At 44.0% G+C, this 23,002-nt stretch overlaps 1 protein-coding gene across 2 annotated transcripts in view; it reads left to right on the top strand.

The window, feature by feature from the left end:
* Positions 1-11,716, top strand: part of LOC148396844 (PDZ domain-containing RING finger protein 4) — a 64,129-nt gene extending 52,413 nt beyond the window's left edge. For both annotated transcript variants that reach the window (XM_088379523.1, XM_088379524.1), the window contains exons 2-8: positions 2,858-3,111; positions 4,175-4,277; positions 6,533-6,631; positions 7,543-7,605; positions 8,733-8,834; positions 9,292-9,420; positions 9,680-11,716. In XM_088379523.1, coding sequence (XP_088235649.1) covers positions 2,858-3,111; positions 4,175-4,277; positions 6,533-6,631; positions 7,543-7,605; positions 8,733-8,834; positions 9,292-9,420; positions 9,680-11,092 — 2,163 coding nt within the window. In that variant the 3' untranslated portion in view covers positions 11,093-11,716. The remainder of the gene's footprint in view (positions 1-2,857; positions 3,112-4,174; positions 4,278-6,532; positions 6,632-7,542; positions 7,606-8,732; positions 8,835-9,291; positions 9,421-9,679) is intronic.
* The last annotated feature ends 11,286 nt before the right edge of the window (positions 11,717-23,002 follow it).

The following is a 23,002-nucleotide window of genomic DNA, read 5'->3' as shown; positions in this document are numbered from 1 at the left end:
TCATGTGAGGGCTAACGGTTACATTTAGGGGTCATGTTGGCCTTTTAGTCTTCTTCTTAAAAAGAGGAAAAGCTGGCATGTAAGCGGCGCACTCCCGAGGCTGGCTGACCTACATGTTCGACTTCCTCCATCTGCCTGCGTTCACTTAGCACTCGGCAGGCCGCCACTCACGCAGCAGGTGCCGGCACACGGAAGCTTGGGGTGTGTCGAGTGTAATGTGGATATATTTTGAGTAAAGATACTAAAAGACAAAGTCAAGGTCACGCTGGTTGGCTAAAACGAACGCCGCTGTAGCCTTGTTCGGTTGTGAATAACGATGACCTTGCTTCATTCGTTCCAATTGCGGCCGAGTCTCCGCCCTCCTGCACCTTGAAAACAATTAATTAGTATTCAAAGCCGTAAAGTAATATATGCAGTTAATTCGCGAGCATTAAAAGCTAATGGACTGGCTGAGTCTTGCGCCCCAAGCACAGAACGAGTCCATCAATCACTTCCATCAGCGATCCTTCGCCAGCTGACGGCTGTGTCGGCGATTCTTGACAAGCGAACGGAGGGCCGGGCGGCGTCCGGCGTGGCTTCTGTTGACATCTCGAGAGATGAACTGGATACATTTCACTGCCTCTGTCACTGTATTGTCCCTTGGCTCTCTGATGAGGAGTTATTCGTGTACAGCGGTACGCAATCCGTTACATCGGTGGCAAGTCCATCCATCCTCGTCCTGCGCGGCTTTTCCGATTCAGGTATGAGCAGCTTTAGGTGATGTCATGTTCGCCAAATTGTTCGCGCCTTTGTTTGCAGAAAAGGGATTTCCTCTACTAAGCTCGAGTTACTCTCCCGAATTTCCCCTTGGCGTGGCTTGCAGTTGTTCTGCCTTGAGCGGAAAAGCCGCTTCAGGCCACAGCTGTTGGATATTCTCGCCAGCAGATGCGTCTTGGCCTCGCTGCTCCATTCAGACGCCTGATCCTCTGCTGGTTCGCCCGTGTTGCCAAATGACTTGCGGTGAATAATTGTTTGGTTCCGGACCGATTGGATAAGTTGACTCCGCATATGGAAGACTTCAAACCATTAAGCATCTGCACTCGATCAACGCAACAGCTGCTTTATTGCCTGCATGAGCTTATGAATGGAAGAAGAAGGGGATGAGGGATGTGGCTGAAGTTGTGCATCAACAGCAAAAATCTGTAAGACACAAATCTTCTTTTAAATTGCTCATATTAGCCGACAGAATATGTGTGCGTTTGCTCGACTGACATCCGCCATCAGATTGCCTCGTGCAGTACTTAAGGCCACTTATTATTCATGTGTTGATTGGGGATTATTGTTCCATCTGGCACGCAAGGGTACAGAGGATTTCAAAAAAATAAATAAATAAAGCAGCACCTGATGCCGGGGCTAGCGAAGAGCCCAAGCACGGGAGTCGGGTTCTCCCGGGGGAGCGTTGGGAGAATATTTCTGCAGGTCTGCGAGGTGACTGGCATACGCCTTGAAATTGTGAAAGCGCCTCATTTTACTTGTAGCATATATTGCATTGTGAATAAATGCTGAGTGGCTAAAAAGTAGCGCTAATGAAAGATTCTGCTATGTTGTTGCTCCACATTGCTGGAGTGGCTGACCCAGTTTATCTGCTGCTCGGGTGATTAATGCAGCATCACTACAAATAAAGGTCAGGGCCGGAGCACCGCAGCTGAGGGAGTTGAATATGATTTGTCGGGAGGGGAGGGGGGGGGGGGGGGGGTGCTTACTGATGATACAGACAGGTAATTATTCCGCCAAGGAGCAGGAGTATTTTTTTTCCCCTGCCAAACCGGTCTTGTTAACTTGTTTTCAAAATGCTGCACTCATCAAATACTGAAGCCTCTTCAATTTATTCTTTTAGTTAACGGTTCCATATAGGGAAATTGGACTGTAAGGTTAAGATTTTAAAAATATACACCATTTTTGATTGTTACAAGGTTAGCTAGGTTAAGTGGCTCGCGGGTAGAGCGCTAGCTGCTAATGTTAGCTGTCAGGCATTTTGATCAGTTTGACATTTGCAACATATTTTTTTTTAGTTTAATTTCTATTTTGGGTTCGTGCTGTATATTTGGCAGTTGAGTCTTCATTTCCAAAATCACCACTTTTTAGGAATCACACAAAATTCTATAACATTGCATTGCAGTAAGGTTTTTTTTTTATTATTTTTTTGGGCATTAAGCGTTTTGTCACAAGTACTTTCCTGCCTTTTTACGCGCGGTGATGATCCATCCATTTTCTACCCTGCTTACTTGCTGCGGTGAGCTGGAGCCTGTAATATGAACATTTTATGTGGACTTTTATCCTAACTTTAGTTGAGCAGTGCAAGCAGGTCTAATTAAAATACATAAAAAGTGATTATTCCTCTCCATCCTTTATCTAAATGATCATCTTCACTTTCACATCCACCCGGCGTCTCTTCCGGAGAAATTGCCGCGGCTAAATGAAGCGATGATTTTCTTTACTCGTGCCAGCTGTAGCGCAAATAGTCTTCAGTCTGCCGGAAAATTCTGCTCCTTTCATGGAGATAGGAGGGATTTAAGGAAGATGGATTGGAGAGCGTGTGAGGCTTTGAAGAGCTCCATCGTGTTGCAGTGTCAAATGGGTTTTTGCATGCCCTGCCGTGCTTGGAGTTCTATAAATAATCAAACGAGAAAATGTTATTTGAGCACAAACGGTGCAGCAACACATGTAGACAGACAAGGTAACTCGACTTCGGAATTCTGCTGCTACCACTTTGAGCTACATCAATAAAGTCTAGCCCACTCCAGAAGAAGATGCAAGATTATTTTTTTCTGAAGTGGTGAATGGATGGATGGTCTCATGATTTTCCGTTTCTCTTCAGGTCAATGGTAAAGAGCTGTCCAAGTCCAGCCATGAGGAGACGTTGGAGAGCTTCCTCCCCGCCAAGGACCCCGTCGTGGTCCAAGTCATCCGGCGGACCCCCAGCGGCCGACCCCACGGCCCGCCTCAGGAAATCCATGTGGTGGATGTGTGCACTCAGACCGACATCACCTTCGAACACATCGTGGCGCTGGCAAAGCTGCGGCCTACGACGCCTCCCGTGCCTGACGTCTGTCCTTTCTTGCTCAGCGACAGGTGAGCGTTCGGACAAGTTAGAACACTCGGAATTAATGACAGGAATATTTGCATCAAGCGTATCAACAAGAAGTTCTCTTTGAAAAACAACAACAGGAACAGGAGTCATTATTTCCCTTGGTGTCACTTTGATTTTGTGTTCTGCACATCACAAAGCAGCAAAGGGGAAAAGTTTAGCATATTTTAAAAAGTAGGTTTCATCTCCTGAGGATGGAACAACAGAAAACTTTTCTTTTTGTTTTTATTTTTTTTTTTTTTTTTTTTACAGACGCGAGTAATTATTCGCCCCGCAATCGTTGCTCCACTATTTCTCTGAATCTGAGAATTATTGACACTTGAACGTATCGCGCAAATACAAAATCCCCTCCGGGACCTTGTTGGCAATTATAGCAAGAAGGCCCATTTAGACTCATCGAAGGTTTACTGGGTGATTAAAGTAAATGGGCTCGTAAAAAAATATAATAAATAAATAAAAACTGGGCAACACATTGAAGCGGGCAACTGGCAGCCCTGAGTGCAAATGTAATCAATGCGCCCCATTAAACTCACTCTTTCATCTCTCCCATCAAGTGCGGAATTCAATACGATAGATATGACAAATGTTGTGTCACGCCTGATTACGTTCCTCGCAGCTGCTGCCAGAGGTAGTTTTCAACATGGCGGCTTTGCGACAAGTCTAGTTCCAGTAAGAAGACATGTTGTTTTTGGAATTCTCCGATTCGTGTAGTCCACTTGAGATTTTTTTTTTTTCTTCTTATCTTGTGTGGTCCTGATGCTGCCTGGCACGATAATAGACTTGCTGCACAATGAGTGTGTGCAAGAGGGGGCGGGCGCTTGTCAGTCAAGAGCAGCAGGCAAATGACGGGAATGAGCTGTTATTAGTGAGCGGCTTGACTTTTATCGTGCACACTCAAGCACTACGGCGTCTTTCTTCGGCGGATTGCAGCCGAGACAAAGGCGACGGGAAATCCTGTCACTGCTCGCCGTTGAAGTGCGTTGAAAGAGAATGAACCAGAGGATGTAACTTAGCTCCGCCTCTTTGTGTTTGGGCCCCCCCTGACAGCTGTCACTCCCTTCACACCATGGAGCAGGATTACTACGAAGGCACCGACTACCTCTCGCCGCTTCCGGTCGACGCCGACAGGACGCAAGAGTTGGAGTATGAGGTAACGATTCCGATGACGACACGATATTTGCAGTCGATCGATCCGAATACGATTTTGCGATTAAAAAAATCACAGAAGCAGGGGTTTATATTTTCTGGACCTAAATGTATTCATTCAAATGATTTATTTTAAATAATGGTGTTTATAATTGATTTGTTTGGTTACAGAACAAATTAAGCTCGTAATACGTTCCAAGGTGTTTTCCAGTCAAAACTGTTTATTCCACATTGGCAGTCGCCCGTTTCCATAGTGATAAACACTCAAGGCTGACAATTTTTTTTAGTATCCCAAGTCATCGCTATGTTAACGCACAAAGCCTGGTGACAGCTCGCCTCACCTCCGTCTTTATTTGTTGCGTTTGAATTAGTAGCTCTGAACGCTCCCACCCACTGAGCCTGGCGACGCGGCAAAGAGATTTGCGCACACGCTCGGATCAGCGTGACACATTGCTAGCATACAATACAGAATATGAAAGGCTTTCTGTACGGCTCGTTGCGATTTTACAAATCCGATTACACTCGGCGGGCTCCCCGTTAAAACCCGTCAGTGTCCGTCCGTTCGTCCCCCGTGGACATCGGGAAGACGTTCCTTTAAAATGACTTTACTCGGAGGTGTCACTTGAGGAGAGCGTGTCGCCGCCACTTCACCAAGGAACCATTGAAATCCAATTCACCTTTGCGGCCCGGCCTTGTTTCCATCAGTGCAATTCCCCCACGAGCTGAAGTTGTTCGGTCCCAATCCTGCACCCATTTGTTCTTCTCAGAAGTGGACGTCGACATCTCACTTGACCTCACTGCGGCCTTCGATTTTCGTTTGACTCAAAAACAAGTCGTTTTGTTTTCAATCCGGGAAATGATCACCGATTCATTAGGAAAGCAACCCCGAAAGGCAGAATCCAAAATGGAGTGTCAAAGAACGAAATGAGTATGTTAGCACAGCGCTACGTTGCTACGATCACAACAATAAACCGCGCAGTTAAATAAATAGCTCTCCATGAGCTCTCACTTATTCACACGCTAAACTTGCCGAGTGATCACGAGCTGCCGTTTAGTAATTAATCACCGGGAGGAGATAAACTACGGCAATAATTGATGTCTCTTTAGATTTTATTATCGTTGATGTGTTGAGAACTGCAAATGAGGCCCCGTGCGTTAACGTTGGATATATTTTCTTTGATATTTGGAGAGGAGCGGTAAAATGAGACCTGACCATCATGAGGGAGGAAATCTGGCCAACGCTCTTGTTGACAGGCTCATCTGGCAGTCCGGGTGCATTTGTGGCTGCTTTTTCAATTACGGCTAATCAAAGGCGCCATTACGATGACAGCCCACAGTGCGCCTTGATGGCGGGTACGACACTTTGCGCTGTACATTACGCCACCGCCGCCATTAATTTACTGTCGCCTCTTATCTCCGTGCCGTGGGCTCATCCCCTACCGGGAACTTAAAAAAGAAATTTGGATTTTCAAAAGAAAAAAGCACTTTCACTGCTGCACTTTGTTAGAATGTGAAACGACTGGTTTTGTTTTCTTGGGCAGCCTGCTGGGCGTCGTCTTGTTTTTATATTTTAGATTTGATTGTCGGAACCCCAATGAGGGCTTGATGCAGATGTGTGCCTCATGGAAGTCAATCGTTTGTTGATGCATCACCGGGGGGGAAACGAGGAATTATTTAGTACGCCGTATTCCGCATGTACCCCCGCCCGAATTAGCATAATTTGATCGTATTTATGGTTTGATGCTCTATATTTGGTGCCGACTTGGGGAAGAAGGAAAAAAAAAATCTCCTGTGACATTTCAATTCCCCACGCATGAGAAGCGTCTCTCATGATCAAACGCCTTCCGACTCCTGAAAGTCAGAGGCAACTTTGCCTTCTAGTACGTTCAAAGTTTAGGCAGAATTTTCTGCTTGAACTTGAGGAATCAATCTTGCCGTTTTGTTTGATCTTCTGTGCGGTGGTTCTTTAAAGCAAATATTTGACTACTCGCTGTTGGTACCGATACTTGCTCATGCCACTTTGATCAAAAAATCATTTCAATTGAGATACTGTTGAAAAACTGTTGTTTTATGATTTCATTGGTTTATGTTTGATGATGATTATGTACCGATTTCTTTTCACATGTCGGCCTTTGTAAAGTGCCGGCAGGATCGATTAAAGTCGCAGTTAAAACAAGCTCAAAGATTTGACGAAGAACCGCAATTTCTTTTATCTGCACAACGCCCACGGCAACATTTCATCCCCTCTCCTCGATACAGGAAGTGGAATTGTGCCGACTCAGCAGTCAAGAAAAGCTGGGGCTGACTCTGTGCTACAGGACGGATGAGGAAGAGGACGTTGCCATCTATGTCAGCGAGGTGAGAACACGACAAAGTACCGATACCAGGTTTTAGTATCGGGCCTTATTTTAAGGTATCGGTACTCACGACGATACTGTTATTCTCTTAAAAATTATTGTATGTTTGATAGAAAACAAGTATGTTTTGAACAAATTGGAAAAATATAATAAATTTATGTTCATTTAAAATACTATATCAGGATTTATCGGAAATTTTATGTATCAAAAAAAGTAGTGGTAGCGATACTTGGTTTCGGTACTGGAAACTAAGAGTCATTTTATAAAGATAGACTTGTGTATCTTGTGACTTTTTTTTTTTTTTTTTAATAATATCTTTAACTATGACAATGATGAGTACCATCAAGGTAACTACCTTCAAGGGTTTTTCTTTTAGCCCGAGATGAGCACACAGACTCTCTTTCACATGTTGCAGTCCTCTTGCCTCTATTTCTCTTAACTTTTGTCTCCGATTCGTTTGAAGTTGAAAGCCGAGCGGAATATAAATTTATGCTCGACAGCTACTGGCAGCGTTTGTTGGCGAGAGGTGGTGGTGGGAGTTGATTCGGTTCAAGACGAGTGTGCTGCATTTCGATGAAGTGGCTGAATGTCACCGTCTATGAGAGGTGTTGCCCTCTCGTCCATTTTGGAAACCAAAACAACAAAGTGAAACACACAGCTTGTGAATAATTTAGGCGCTGCACTTAAAAGTTTTTTTTTTTTTTGATTCACTCAGAGATTCAAAGCCATCTCTAAAAGAAATCATCAAAGTGTCTCGCTAATTCCACACTGTTGATTTCCAACGTTCACTTTTTTTATCTTCCTTAATGGAAAACTTTTTTGGGCAGTTTTAGAGCATTTTTTGTGGCATTGTAATTCAATTCTTGTTACAATTTTTTTTTATCTGAACATGACTTTGCTCTCCTTTCGCAGATCTGTCCCAACAGCATTGCCGCCAAAGACGGTCGCATCCGAGAGGGGGACCGCATATTACAGGTAAGGTGGGGGGAGAGGGGGGGGGCATTGATCACAGTCCACCGCTGTCCCCCAGCATGAAGTACCCCATTCATTTTTAATGGCTGCACATTAAAGGGGGATCTTTCCACCCACTGTGACTGTAAAAAGGCGAGAAAAGCCCCCGTGGCTGTTTTACTTACAGACTCAGCAACAACAGCTTTTTTTTTTTTTTTTTTTTTGATTCTGGATGGTTGCTGTGCTGCAGCTCGTGGGAGAGTTGAGAGGCTTGACGTCACGTGTTGAATCCCCTAGTTGGCCAAGTAGTTGCATCGTGCACTGATTTGCTTTGGCCACTTGGAGGCAGCGAAAAGGATTCGAGTTGTGTCGTACAGCACGGTTGTTACTCATCTTCTAAATAGGGAAAATTCCAATTTGGAAATATTGATGATTTAAGGGTGAGCTACATTTCACAACAGGTGGATTGGTTTTTCTGAAACGTCATAGTTTATATCAGTATTTAGTTATTTCCGTATTTATTTTCATGTATTATTTATTTATTCATTTTCTTATTTTCTTTATTAATTAAGTTACAAATTTTGTATTTATTGGTCAAACTTCAAAAAAACAAATTAAAACTTTATTCTACAAGTTTTTCCTCTAAATTGATTTTCTCGAAACATCCCGACTTTATTATTTTCTTGTTAACGCACAACCTTTTTGATGCGATTCTCGTCTCGTTACATTATTGACGTTAGACGCTTTCTCAATTTTCATTTATTAATGTAAGACTCCTGACACCACATCCCACCACCAAACAGTTGTCTCTAATTGTTCAGTGGTGTTGGTGGAGTGATCTGATCCGGAAGTGGGAGTTGAGGGGGTTGTTTACGTGTACACCGGCGCCATTATCCGCCGATGACAGCGCCATTAGTCAGGCCGGCGAAAAGATGGACGCTCGCTGTCAGTGGCCAGTTAATTGTACGGCGAGATGTATGTATGGCACCGTCTCGCCGTCCCATTCATAATAACCGCCGCCGCCGCCGTGTTGTTGTGCCGGAGGCTTTTTATTGCAGATGAGCTGACCTCTTTTTGCGTGTGTGTAACTACGATATGCGCCCGTGTACACCTTTTGTCTGGCTCTAATCCACTTTGCTTGTCATCTTCAGATTAATGGGCAGGATGTGCAGGACCGAGAGGAGGCCATGGCTGCGCTCTCCAACGAAGAGTGCCGCAGCATCGTCTTGCTGGTGGCCAGGCCCGAGATGCAGGTGAGAAAGCAAGCCGCAGAGACAAAGATGTTTCGGGTCAAGCTCATCGGTGCGGAGTGGTGTTCCCTCCCTTTTTCTCCACGCCAAGACCACTCTTGGAAGCCACCAGTGAGCCACACCTCATCAAGCTACTGTAATTGACTTCCGACGCTAAGCAATAAAAGCTAATGGCACGCTAATGCCGCACGGGGTTCATTCAGGCCCGCGGCCGAATGAGCGGAAGGACACGTGCCGCAGTGCAGCTGAGCCGCCAGGCATTTCTAATTAAAAAGCATGGCTCCGTCATAAATTTGGAAGAAAAAAAAATCCAATGCGGATGGTTCTGATCCGGTGGGAATGGATGGACGACACGGAGGCAAACGCTATCTCATTATGTCGCCGGTTAATCCCAACAGAACGTTGGCAACTATTTTGTTTTTGACGTCGGCGCATAAATAACAATTTCCTCCGTCTGCAGCTGGAGGAAGCCTGGCTGGATGATGAGCACAGCGAGTTCCTGGAGCAGCTCAAGATGGAAATGCTGGAGGAACAGCGGCGCGAGGAGATGGAGTTGGCTGCCTTCCAGGAGGAACAAGAGAGCGGACAGGTTGGACACACACTCTGGGCGACTGCATGACTGACTCTGCTCTGTGTGTGTTTTATTTGATCATCTACATGAAAAATGAAGCCTGAATATGAGGAATAACTCGTGACCTTGACGAGGTCCAAAGGTCACATTAAATACACCTGCCCAAGTGAAGCCCCACCTGTTCAATATATATTATTTATTTCATCATATTTTTCACAATTAAGAGGCAAAAGCAACAGAGATCAGGAGCTAAGGGCGTGTTTGTTTTTGTTACCAGCGAGAAGATGACGACAAGCCCACCTGCTCCACCCTCACCCAGCATCAGGACAGGGGGCGGATCCTGAAAGAGAGACAGGACAATTCCGAGCGTAACGTCCTGGCGCAGTTCCAGAGGCGCCTGTCGCAGTGTCTCCGGGACAACCGGCACCCGGAGGATGAGGACGACGGCGAGGACGTGGCGGCGGAGGGCGACCGCTACCAGCAGCTCCTGGAGCTCAAGTGCCAGATCCGCAACAGCGGCGAGTACGACCTCTTCTACAGCCGGCGCAGCACCATCGAGTGCAGCCTGGGCGAACCGGGCGGAGTCCAGCACGAGCTGCGCATGCTCAACGAGGAGCTTCGCAGTATCGAGCTGGAGTGCCAGAACATCATGCAGGCGCACAAGCTCCGTAAGGGCCAGCAATCAGCCAGTCCCCTTCGGGGGGAGCCCGGCAAAGGCAAACTGGCCGACATCAACGGGCGGCTGGAGAAGTCGGACAAGGACAGCTCCAGCGCCTATAACACGGCCGAGAGCTCCCGGAGTACCCCTCTGGCTATGGATCGCTCCCCTGAACATTCCCTCCAGAGGATGGTGAGCCTCACCAACCAGAGGAACCTCCGCAGCAGCCTCGCCGCCGGACCCTCGCTCAGTCCAAGCCCCGTCCCGGGTTGCCGGGCCCCGTTGCTGGGCAAGAGCAGCAGCCCGGACCACAGCAACCCCTCTGAGTCGGACCAGATGCTTCAACCTGAGGAGGAGCGGAGTCGAGGGAAACCCAAAGCCCGGGTGATGCAGATCCCTTACTTCTCTCCGTCGCACAGTTCCCAGCAGCGGCAGACCAACATCCCCGCGCACGCCCGCCACTACCAGAGCTACATGCAGCTCATCCAGCAGCGCTCGGCCGTGGAGTACGCCCAGAGCCAGCTCAGCCTGCTCAGCGTGTGCAACAAGGAGCCGCAGGCGGCGCCTCTCCTCCTGGACGAGCCCAAAATGGAATGGAAGGTGAAGATCCGCAGCGACGGCACGCGTTACGTCACCAAGCGGCCGGTGCGCGACAAGATCCTACGGGAGCGAGCGCTGAAGATCAAGGAGGAACGCAGCGGCGGCATGACCACGGACGACGACGCCATGAGCGAGATGAAGATGGGCCGCTACTGGAGCAAGGAGGAGAGGAAGCAGCACCTGGTCCGCGCCAAGGAGCAACGCAAGCGGCGCGAGTTCATGCAGCGCAGTCGCTTGGAGAGCCTGAAGGAGAACCCGCAGAGCAGCGGCGAGGCAAGCATCATCGAGTTGAGTCACAAGAAGATGATGAAGAAGCGCAACAAGAAGATCCTGGATAACTGGATGACCATCCAAGAGCTGATGACGCACGGGACCAAAGCTCCGGAAGGGGCGCAGGTGCACAACGCCTTCCTGTCGGTCACGACGGTGTAAAAAAAAAAAAAAGCGAACTCTCTACCCGTGCTGGGTGATATGAATCTAATTGCCTCGTTCAATGTGGCATTTTTATGAGGACGATAGGAGTATTTTTCACACTTTGTACACCCAGATAGCATTTTGTAAAGAGTTTATCCATGGCACTATGGCATCCCACTTTGACATTTTTCTACAGATCGATGACATTGTCGCCTATTTTCCCAGTCGCATCCAAAACCAAACAAACTCGGACGTGAATGTTTGTTTTTCCTGCAATGTTTTAAAAGGCAGCATCTGTTCATCTATGTTGACATTTATTCAATAGAGGAAATAAGGATTCAAAAAGGTTCCTATTCAGTTCACAATTGTCTTTTAGTTTTATTTTTTTCCATCCCTGGATTGTTTCGTTTGCCACTGAGCAGGACTCAGCTGATTGGATTTCTTATTGCAAATATAAAGTCAAATTTATTTCCATTGCTTAAAAACGGAAATCTTGTAAATTTCACATATGAAACGGATCCCTTTGTCTTTGTTTCGAGTCCGTGTGCCATGGTCTTACGTAAACACGTAGTCGGCAAATGTGTAGCCAGTTGGAAAAAAAATGTGATGGTGCTCTTTGCAAAATAAATGACAATAAATTGTCATCTTCTCTTCTTTTGGGGTAGCTATGATGCTGTGCTGCTTGTGTTTTGTGAGAAATGTCATGTTTCTATTCATTTGTACTCAATTGGAAAAGATTTTAAAATACATGGCAAACGTTTTAGAAAGGGGAGCTCACGTGGAATCGGTATGAAGGATTGACTTAAATTTCTGGACCCCCCCCCTTACGTGAAAAGTGAATTAGCGGTGGCGTGAACATCCATCCTCGCCTCCTGCCAGCGCGTCCGGCCGTTCAGCTGGAGGAGATTTCAATTAAAATAGTCTTCCACTTGGGTGGCTTTATGTTCATTAGGAGGGAGCGGCCACTTCATCTTGCGTGGTTACGCACAGGTGCTCAGTGTGTTGTCTTAGTTAGAATTTTTAATGTCAGCGCTGACGGTGAGCACGACTAATATAACTCTTAGCATGTCTCGTGAGGTGTGTCCTCGGTGTATTGGAGCCATTGACCTTTTTAGAATGTTGTAAACAATAAGGGTTGGTGTACTTAGTGTTGAGGACTACGTAATTAAGTACCGCTGACATCGTCGCCAATGGGAAACAAACCTTTCATTTTCTCACAGGTATGTATAAAATGTTTGCTTGGGTTGTCTTGTCTGTAATTTAGCAAAATATAACAGCAAGCCTGCTAGTAGTGATATTTAGTTATATTTATTTTATGGTGTTTTTTTTTTTTTTAATTGATTTATATTTTCAATTTTTTTAATTTAATTTTTAGAGCGGCTTTGTTAGTTTTCATTAATTTGAGTACTATTGTTTTTTAATATATTTTTTTATTTAGTTTGTAGAACAGCTTTGTTAGTTTTTATTCGTTTGAGTATTATTTTTTTCTTAATATATGATGATCTTAGCTATTTTTTTTTAATTTACTTTGTAGAACAGCTTTGTTAGTTTCTATGAGTTTGAGTATTGTTTTTGTTTTATTCTTAGCTAGTCAATGACTATTTCAGGGTCAAACGTTTGTGCCATTAATCTAATTTAAATCTTTTAATCCGACAGCTCCTCAATGATCATGTTAACTACTCTGACTTTTAACCAGTTTAATAGTTTTCCCAATTGCTCTACCTTGGTCAAATGTGCTACGAGGGTTTGTTTAGAGATGATGCAATCTTTTGGGAGTACCTGTGACACGTTGAAAAGGTCTATTGCCGCAGTAGTCATTTTTTGGTGAGTCCCCCAAGTGCTCGCCGGCTAATTAAACATATCGGCGAGTACCTAACGGACGCGATCAGGTGTAATTAAAAAGCGTCGAGGTGACAGCCGTGGCATTTGTCTGAGCCGTGGCAAGTTCAAACAACCGCGCTGGCTCAAATGTCAACTAGATAGCGGCCGTCCTCACAACTCACGCATACCTCCTGTTATGAATGTTTGCTCGTGACCTTTGGGAATCCCAGGTTAGTCGACCACAAATTCTGTCCCTTATCCCAACTCGTGTTTATTGGAAGCCTCGGAAAAGTACGACAAGCGATATTTTAACCCAGTGATGTAGTTTAAAAAAAAAAAAATCAGGGATATAATAGTTTTGGACATGATTGTTGTTTTTATTTTTACTTTTTTTTGGGGGGTAGATGTATTATTATTATTATTTTAATGCATTTGTTTTGTTTTTTCTTATTTTATATATATTTTTATTATTATTATTACTATTATGTGTATCTTATTATTTTTTAACTTTTTTTCTATTATTATTTGTATTTTTTCAAAAATGCTTGATGTTGCGGTGATGGGAGTTGGGTAAGTAAAAATGTTCCACAACTGTACATTTTCCGCAGCTAGCCTTCATTTTGAAGCATGGAGCTACTCCCCAGTATACCTCATTAAACTCCAGTAGAAAGAAGAAGTAAGTTGGATAGTGACCTAACTACACGGGTCCTTGCTTCTACTTTTAGGCATATTATGATGAATGCGTTTGCGTCTTATGCGCTTCTCTGCTTTATAGCCTTTCACCACCTTGGGATTTGGACTTTTCTTGGGAAGCTTTGTCTAAATCTCCAATGCTCTTGTTGGGGAAATAATGATTCTTCTTGAGGTCAGAACATCTCAGGGACGCGAACCCCGGAGAACAATAGAAAACACCTAATACAGTCGAGCCGTGTAATCAATTACCGCTGTATGTCTTTAAGCAGATTGCTGCATAAAGTCATTACAGAGCGGAAAATTTTCATTATCTTGAGTGCACGCAATTTTGTTTAGGCCAGCGTTTGGAAGAAACATCTATTACTTCTGGCTCATATAAACAGATCCACCACTGATTGTGACGCATGCGTCATTGGTCAACTAAGAAGCCATTAAATGTGTTGTCATCATTTTCAGGACGATGAGGTCATACAATGAAGAAGTATTCGTGAAACCTGAGAAGTACAAAATCCAAAAGTAGAGACAAGCCTGGTTTGCGCATGAAGGGTACCTTGTAATATTCTCTTACTTCACTCACATATATAAATATATAAATGTAAAAGGTCTCGCAGACACATACTAAATTGGATTCTGTTTAACGGTGTAAGATGAATAGCTGTTCTAATATTTTCTGGGATGATGGGGAAACAGAAAGACCAGATAGCCGTTGGTGTGTGGACTATTCATTCACTGATCCATAGAACCCGCCAACCTCATCTCATTTCATTTCCCGTTCCTGATGAGAATCAAACAAAAGCAACCCTTATGGAATTTTAAAGGTTTTTCCGTCATAAGGTTCAGTGAGTGTTCCGTCGAGCTGAACTACAATCGGAATTATGAAGTCAGGGTAGCCTCGCGAATGGCGCAATCATAATTCAGAAGCATCTCGGTGCGTTATGGTCTCCACGGCGTGGTGAAATGAAAGCGTCAAATAAGCGCAATGAATCCACTTGCAATAACACAAACAGTGACGAGCAATTGTTGCAAAAACCCGAATGGCCTCCGGCTGCACGGCTGCCGACATAACCGTTCATCATCCGTCCGTCCGTCACCAGGTGCTCACACGGGATCCCGTTTATGGTTCTGCATTTCAGCTTGTCTATAGGAATTACCGCATCTTTTCTCAGCAGTGATTATCTGATTACTGGTGTGCAAAACATCCGAGTCGTGTTATCCTACTTCGCTACGGCATCACTACAGGTTCAAAGACAATCAACGGAGACTGAAGAACTGGCAGTTGGGTCAAAGCTTCTGTCCAAGACCAGGACAGAGCTAGTTGATCTAGACTGGCTTCTTCAAAGTCTACAAAGAGTTCTATTCTGTGAGCTCTCGGCATCATTTAGTTGTTTACCTTTTTTCCCCGTATTCCTCCTGCTACAGCGGCGTGTTTCTCCCCCCCCCCCCTTAAAGAAAAGTCTTTTCTTTCTGTCAGGAAACACGGAATACGCAGCCAGATCTGAAGCCGCCACCTTCCTGCCACATGCCTCGCTTATCATTCCACTAATGGCTCACGTTGCATCGACGTGTGTGTGTGTGTGTGTGTGGCAGCTGTTTGTTTGAAGATACCTTCACAGCTCCTTCCCCACGAAGCAATGTTATAAGCTGATTTTACCCTCTAGTTGGGTGTCCTACTTCACGCTCCTCCAGGTCCACATCCTCACAGAGCGGCTTTAATGTGACATCACAGGCTGCTGTACCTGGCTGGGCCCCCCCCCAACCCCGAGCCACCCCGGCGTGCAAATGCAACAAAGAACTTGGCACGGTTTGTCTGTGTGGGTTTTGTGTGATTTATGTGGCTTTGTTTGTAGGGAGGATGAGGGGAAACTGGAGCAGAAGGTCAGAGGTACCCTGAACCCACAGAAACAAATATAGATTCAAAATCATGTAAACATAATAAATGAAAAATTAACTCATTGACTGCCAGCCCAGTTAAAATAAATTTTTGACATCTAAAATCATCATTGGTGGTGAATGAGTTAATTAGTATTATTGATTTTTTTGGGGGGAAATATATTTTAAAATTATGCTAATGTTCTTGAGATCACTGAATGGCTTAGATGAAAACTGCAGAACTATACTCAAAAGTATAAATGTACAATTTGATATGAATGAAGATTTCTTTCAGCAACATTGGAGCTTTGCAGGTGGCCCCGCTATGAACTTGCTTTGGAATAAAACGGGGAAGAGACCACCCCCCCCCCCCCCCCCCCCCTCTCTCAATGGAGTCGAGATATAAGTCTGACAACATCTCAAAGTGGAATTGGAAAGTAAGTGGAGAGGCCTTGGCGGTTCAGTGGACCTGCAGATTAGAACTCACCAGCTGTTCTGGTGTGCCAACGTGTCTTTTGTTTATCTGACAGGCTCTCTGGCAGCCATGTGAGAAACGACGGGAGGCACCTGTCAGAATTCTACACGGAACTGCGCAAACAATGTCTGCGTCTACCAAATAGGTGATGCGTGAAACATGAGGTACATCTGAGGAGTGACCCAGAGGAGTGACTGACAAAAAGGTATTAATTAAAATATTTGTTGTGTTATTGTGGTAAGAGTTGGATTTGACATTTATCATCGTGTCAAGTCAAGCAGGTGAGTAGTAATGCTGTGGACTTCAAAGTCCAGGTAAAGAGCGTCAAGGTCCACTTAAAGTGTTTTTGAAGATTGGAAAGAGCTTTGAGGTCGTGTAATGCTCCGTAATCCATAACAGGAGAGAGAAACTTTGTTGGTCTTAGAGCAAAACACCAAAGAGCCATAGGGACAAGCAAACACACTGAGATTGAGGGGCAGAAGACTGAAGGGATTCCTGAGAAGATGACCCAGTCAGAAAGGTCAGGGCAGAAGATGATTAATCCATGGAAAAGTACAAGCACAAAAAAAATATAGTGGAAGTACAGATGAAATCAGAGACTAGTAAAAAATGTTCAAATGCTTTAAAAAGGTGAATTGTAATAAATAATCTCTTTTTTTTTTTTTTTTAAACTGAATACAATTTGCAGTTTTATTATTGACACGAATTTGATGCACAATTTGTCTTTGCGGGCCACAAAAATTATATCGTGGGCCGTATCTGGCCCCCGCACCTTAGGTTTAACACCAGTGCTCTAAACTGTCCATAGTTGTGAAGGTTGATTTTATTATTTGTATTTACCGACAAGTCCTAGTTTTAACCCGCCTATCATCAGAAATCGAGCTGAGGCAGCTCCAGCTCACCAGCGGCTCTAATGAGGTCACGCCCTCTAGACAATGTACTTCCTTTAAACAAAGATGATTGCGCAAGAATATTACCTCCTATTGAATTATTTAGATTCGGTAGCCGCATCGGGTGAATATGGTCAGGTAATAATGAATAAAAAAAAGAACGAGTTATAGTGTCGTAGGCTCCTACATAACGTATGTTTCTGCTTATGCTGCTGGTAGATAATGTTGTTTGCACATGAGTTCATTTCCTTCCTGGCTGCTTCTGTTTGGCTACTTAATAATCAGAGCGCTGCAGTAGATTTCATAGCTATGTATGTGCATATGTGCATGCAGCACAAAAAAAAAGAAAAAAAAATCGGGATTGTGTGGCTGCTTTCCAACTATAGAGGCTCAACTCCAACTTTTTTTTTTTTTAGTAACATGGAATGATTATCAAGGACGTAATACAGTGATCCATCGTTTATCGCGGATTATTGGTTCCAAAAACCACCCGCGATAAGTGAAATCCGCGAAGTACGGTCACCAACAAGAAATACTGGGCAGGCTAACGAGTTAGCGGAAAGATGCTAAGTCCTGATCGTGCTAACACGCGAAATCGGACTTCTAAAGTAATGTAAACGAACATTTGGAGCAATACTACATTATCCTAAAGGTTAGACACATGTTTCCTCAATTTAGAAGTTTTATTATGACTTTTAAATAGTTTTTTAATGTTGAAAAAAAAAAATCCGCGATAAATGAAACGCAAAGTAACGAGGGATCACTGTACATTCCGATTCTGTATTTACATTTATCTACTTTTCTCTTTTGCACTTGAACCTAGCATCTCCCAAGAACATAGTCTCACTGAACGGTGACATTTATAACATCAAGACTGTCGACATAAATATTCTTCTGAGCAGACTCAGGAGCTTCTCGACAAAACTGAGAATGACCCAGAGACGCCACCATTATCCCATTAGAGAGGCTCCGAAATAGCTTTGTAGACAGTGAATGAAAGAGAAATATTAAGGTGGGGGTGGTGAATAGATCTGCCGGTGTTTTCAAAGATAGGAAGGCGCCGGGGAATGAAAAAGCACAGCAAATAATGAATGCGCTGAAATGGCGGAGAATAATGAACCTCTTTGATGGGCTCGATACGTTGTCAGGTGCAGCGAATTCTACGGGAGGAGATAGCATCATTTCATTCAACCTGTCTATTCATATTCACAAGGCGGCGGCATAAATAGCAGCGGAACACGTGTATAAGGGAGAAAACGTATTGTCAGATAGATTTTATTATGACTTTACTGAATATTACTTCAATATGAGAATGTAATGAGACAGACGGCTGGTGCAATAACGCTCACCGGCGTGTTGACATCGGGTGAGCGAATCACTTTGATTCGTAGTTCGTGTGGAGTGAAAGCCCGGTGAAGTATTGGCGGTTTATGGAAAAATATAAAGGCCAACTAGTTACACTGCATGAAATCCAGCGTGTGTGTTTGTGTGTGTGGGTGTGTTTTCAAACAGATTTTGCAACTCAGAAGTTTGGTTGCACAGACAACTACTTTCTCTACATATTGTAAATCCGACAGTAGCCATTTTTTGTCTCAATTAGAAACAAAATTAAATTGAATTAATTAAATTAAAAACAAAGATTTTTTTTGAAAATAATTTGGAAACTTTTTGGGGTATTCTATATCGGCCCCCAAAATGTTTCTAAATTATTGTTTTTACTTTTAAATTGATTTTCTATTGCCTCAAAAGTTTGGTTGCACAGACAACTACTTTTTCTAAATATTTCAAATCCGACAGTAGCCATTTTACGTCTCAATTAAAAAGAAAATTAAAATTTAAGAAAGAAAATAAATAATAATTTGGAAACTTTATGGGGGTGATATATAATATCGCAGGTTGTTTGGATTTTCTGCAAATAAATTATGGTTATTAAACATTTTTATCTTGACCAAGTAGCACACTAATAAGCATGTGACAAACTTTGCATTTGCCGAATAATGTTTACATGCAAAAGTTCGTGCTAGCGGAGAATCTCCTGTGCGAGGCTCAGCCATGCTCAAAGGTTTCATTATCTTTTTCCCACAGACAAAGTCATCCATGGGCTTTATTATGAAAACACAATCTAAATGCAAATGAAGAATTGCTTTCTGATTTTGTGCTAACGATTTCTTTGGGTCTTTGTTAAACGATTAGAGGTGGTTTCAGTGCCAAGGGTGCTAATTAGACTTCCACGGTATTGTGAGGCAGGCGTCAGCGGACATGCTCATTTGTGTTCAGATCTCAGGGAAAGATCCAATAGGACAAGAGAATGAATGACAAGGCTGAGAACGGGAATCTCTATATAAAAGGATTTTTTTTTTTTTTAATGTCACTTTCAAGACATTTCAAGCATGTGGCAGGATTCTGATTGGACCACTTAGGGTGTGACCAATCCAAATCAATTGCGGAGTGGCTAAGGGTTAGGGGTTGGTTGAACTTTTGATCAGACACCTCTAGGTTTGTAATTACTGGCCGCTCTTGTTCACAGTTTGATTCAGTGATTTCCTGTAAGCGAATTTCCCTTTGTTGGTTCAGCGACTCGCCGTGGCTAATTTAGCTCCATTGTGTTTCCAATCAATGATGCTCTCGCCTTTGTGACCTCCAAACTGTAGCATCTCAAATGAAGTGAAACTCTTTGGGGAGATACAAACGGATTTGAGGAAGACAGCAATTAGTGTTCGCAATATGGAGGAAATTGATTCCCCATTGCAGTAAAGCCTTTTGTCAATATGGTCGCCGATGTTGACAATTTGGGAAACATTCACCGATATTAGCTACGAAAAAAACGAGAATAGGTTTAAAGGCAGCTCCGGGAATGTATTTTCAATTGCGAACTTTATCTGTGGTATCATTTTGAGGACAGTCACCTTTTCCCAAGATACCCCCCCTCCCTCCCTCCCTCCCTCCTTGTTGTAATATTTCAATCGTGTCTTCTGTTTATAATCCATTCAACGCACTTCTATCCCCATCGGAGCATAGCTCAGAGAAAGCGAGACAACACAAAGGAAGTGCAGAAGATTTGGTGGCCGGGAGGCAATTGCACAGAGATAAACCTTTTCTTATCGCGACTTTGAATACATGTGATGCTTGCGGAATATTTCTAGCAGAGAGAACGAGTCAGTCGTAAGTGGATGGTGGCTGGAATTTTTGGGATTATTATAACCGCAAAAGGCAAATCGTAGTTTTGCGGCAGAGATGTGAACAGTCGAATCAAGAATACAAGAAAAAAAATGCACTACCCTAAGATACCACAAGAGGGCAACAAAGCATCGTTGAACAAGAAAGTAATACAAGTGATGGGTCATGAATGCAAAAAGTGATTACCTATACGGGTGAAAGCAAACGAGTGATTGGCCGTAGGGTGAAAGTAAAGCGATAGCCATTCGTGAAAGAGATAAGTCATACCCTACAGCAAGTAACCGTTAATGATTTTTAACTCTCTTAATTGAATTGAAGTTACTCTCCAACCACGGTGAACAACTTTGTAGACAAAGGCAGTTTTTGCGCTCATGTCATTAATTTCCTATTTGGTTGTGACACGACGACAGCTGTTTCATTATGAAGTCATCTGGCATTTCTCGCCATTGATTATTTCTGCTTTATGGACAGAAAGCAATTTAGTTTTGAGACGAGATGTCATGTCATACAAGTTTCAATTGCAGAAGATGTAACAGTTTAAGTGGAACACGGCGCTGGCTGTGGGCAAAGGGAACACTGATGAAGTCACAAAATAGCCCCCTTCAGGCGAGGCAAGCTGGCACCGAGCTTTGCGAGATAATTGGACTTTGCCGAGTTAAATTCCCGAGTTGTCGAGGCCCTCGGCAAACACTTGACGTGATTTCTTGGTCAGGTCGCCGCATGCCGGGGCCGTGTAATCATCCGACAAGAGCCCGACTCAAGATTACACAATCTAGAAGGGTCTTTAAAAAGCCGCATTACAAAAGCATCTGCAGAATAAAATTTTCTCGAATTATTTGATTAAATGCCGCCAACAATCGGCCCCCTTAATGCCCCGAGAGTACATCAATAATGGTAATGACTTTGATGAGGATCCATTTCGGGCCTTCCCGGTCAAAGTGCCCTTGCAAGTAATGAAGGGGGCCTGAAAAATGACTTTCTCAGAGCCATTTGTCCCGTGTTCTTTGGCTCATTATGCATATATACCCTTAAATGGCGTTGTTGCCGCAATGCGTCTGATTAATCCGAGCGCCCTCCGAGTAGTAAGAAACGCGACGGGTGAATTAGTTCTCGAGATGAGGTTTTCGTAATAACTTTCATATGTTTGCACTAAGTCCGCCTCATTGAACACTTCCTTCAGAGCCAAAGGTTTATGAGGTGGAGAGAGATTTGTACGACAATGTCGAGTTGGTCCAAGAGCCCGTTTAGTCACGGAGATTTCCACACTTAAGTCGAGCGTTAGCAAGTTGCATCTCAGCGAAGTTCTAATTTGACCGTGAATGTTTTTCAAGGTTTTACAGAAATTGCCCCTTTTTTTGTGTGTCACTGATAAACATTCCGGCAAATCCATCATGTGGCGTCGGCTGTCAGACTCGGGAGGGAAAAACAATTAAAGGTTCCTCACGTAGGTCGAGCCGCACCGATAGTCAATGAAGCAAACTGCCTCCGAGTGTGTGTGCGATAGATTCATTAGAAAATGCCAGCCAGGCGGGGATGTGCGCGGAAGACAATTAAATGACCTCCAGCATGAGGTTGAGGTCTCGAGGGGCTTTTGCGGAGAACCGAGAGAGTAAAACGAACAAAGTCTGGCAACTTGGCTGCAATTATAAAGCAATTAAAGCACCAAGGGTCGAAAACGACGACGCAACTGAAATGAAAGTCACACGGGCGGTGCAGTCAACAAATTAAAATGACAAATTTGTCTTATATGCCAAAAAAGTCACACATTTGAGTTAACGGCAGTGCACGAGCAGCAATTTTAGACCTAATGAGGCCAGCAAATTGACGTCTATATCCGTCAATGGTACTGAATGAGTTAAAGTGCATGATCAAAAAACTGTTGTTGCAGAGGTATGGTTAAAAATCAAAAGGACAAGGCGAGTAGGATGTCAGTAGCTCAATAACGCGCTCACAAAAAGGATAATACATTCTCAGGCATCTGGCCAAGTTACAATTTACGCCATTGACAATAGATGCCGGTCATTAGTTAGCATGAATCAGACACTTTGCTTATTTATGCAACATGTCAGCGAGGGTTGATGATGCAATCGGAGGGAGTGTGGCGTAACATATTGTTTGATAACCGCGAACTTGGATTCCGAACAGCGGCCCCCTTCAGCCTTAACGCGCTAAGATGGGGCTCACTGATGAGACGTTTTATCAGGGGAAAAAGGTCAGCTCAAGTGATTGATATCTTCTTTTATGAGCGGTAATACGGACGGTATTACGTGAACATCGCCAATGCTCCATCTCAATGACATTTGCTCCAACCGGGCCGTAAAACCGGGAATATACGAGAAAGGCTGTGTAATAACATCCTTATGTTTGTACGTTTGAATATCATGCATCCATAAAGCATGTTTCAATATCGCCGTGGCGATGATGGCGGCGGAGGCCATCGCCCCCTGGGTCAGTGTGGATGCTCTTTGAGTGGTTGTTTATAGCGTGTGAGGAGAGCAGAAGATTTCTTGAAATCCTCGTATTGGATCTCATGATCTGGTGCAGTTTTGATTTGAAACGTCAGACAGTCTCCGCTATAATAAAAAGAAATATTAAGCAGCCGTCAGCAAGCCCGTGCGATCGCCAGGCTCGTAAATTGATGATGTGTGACGTTATCACCTGGCGAGATGACATCTATGTCCGCCCACGGGGGGAAAGCGAGCTAGCTATATTATTTTATTTGCACATGCATATTTCTCGGGGCTGCTCTGCTTACAGTGAGAATTTCCCTTTTATCAGCGTAGAGCAGACGGATCCGCCCGGCGGTAAATTACGCCAAGTGATTCCGAGGGTTGCAATTAAAAAATGAGGGGCAAATGTAATGTTGATCAAAATGATCACTGCGGTATGAAAAGTAGGGAGTGGAATAAATCCAACGCTTGTTTACTTACTCACAGCCTCATTAGCAAGTGTTTATAGATGAAATGGCGTCACGGAGCCATTAAAATACAAACGTAGACGCGA

This window comes from Syngnathus floridae, chromosome 6 (assembly GCF_059516105.1).
Source record: "Syngnathus floridae isolate MCC-2025c chromosome 6, RoL_Sflo_1.0, whole genome shotgun sequence".
In the NCBI taxonomy this organism is placed as follows: domain Eukaryota; kingdom Metazoa; phylum Chordata; class Actinopteri; order Syngnathiformes; family Syngnathidae; genus Syngnathus; species Syngnathus floridae.
The sequence above is the reverse complement of the archived record's forward strand: the minus strand, read 5'-3'. Positions and strand labels throughout refer to the sequence as shown.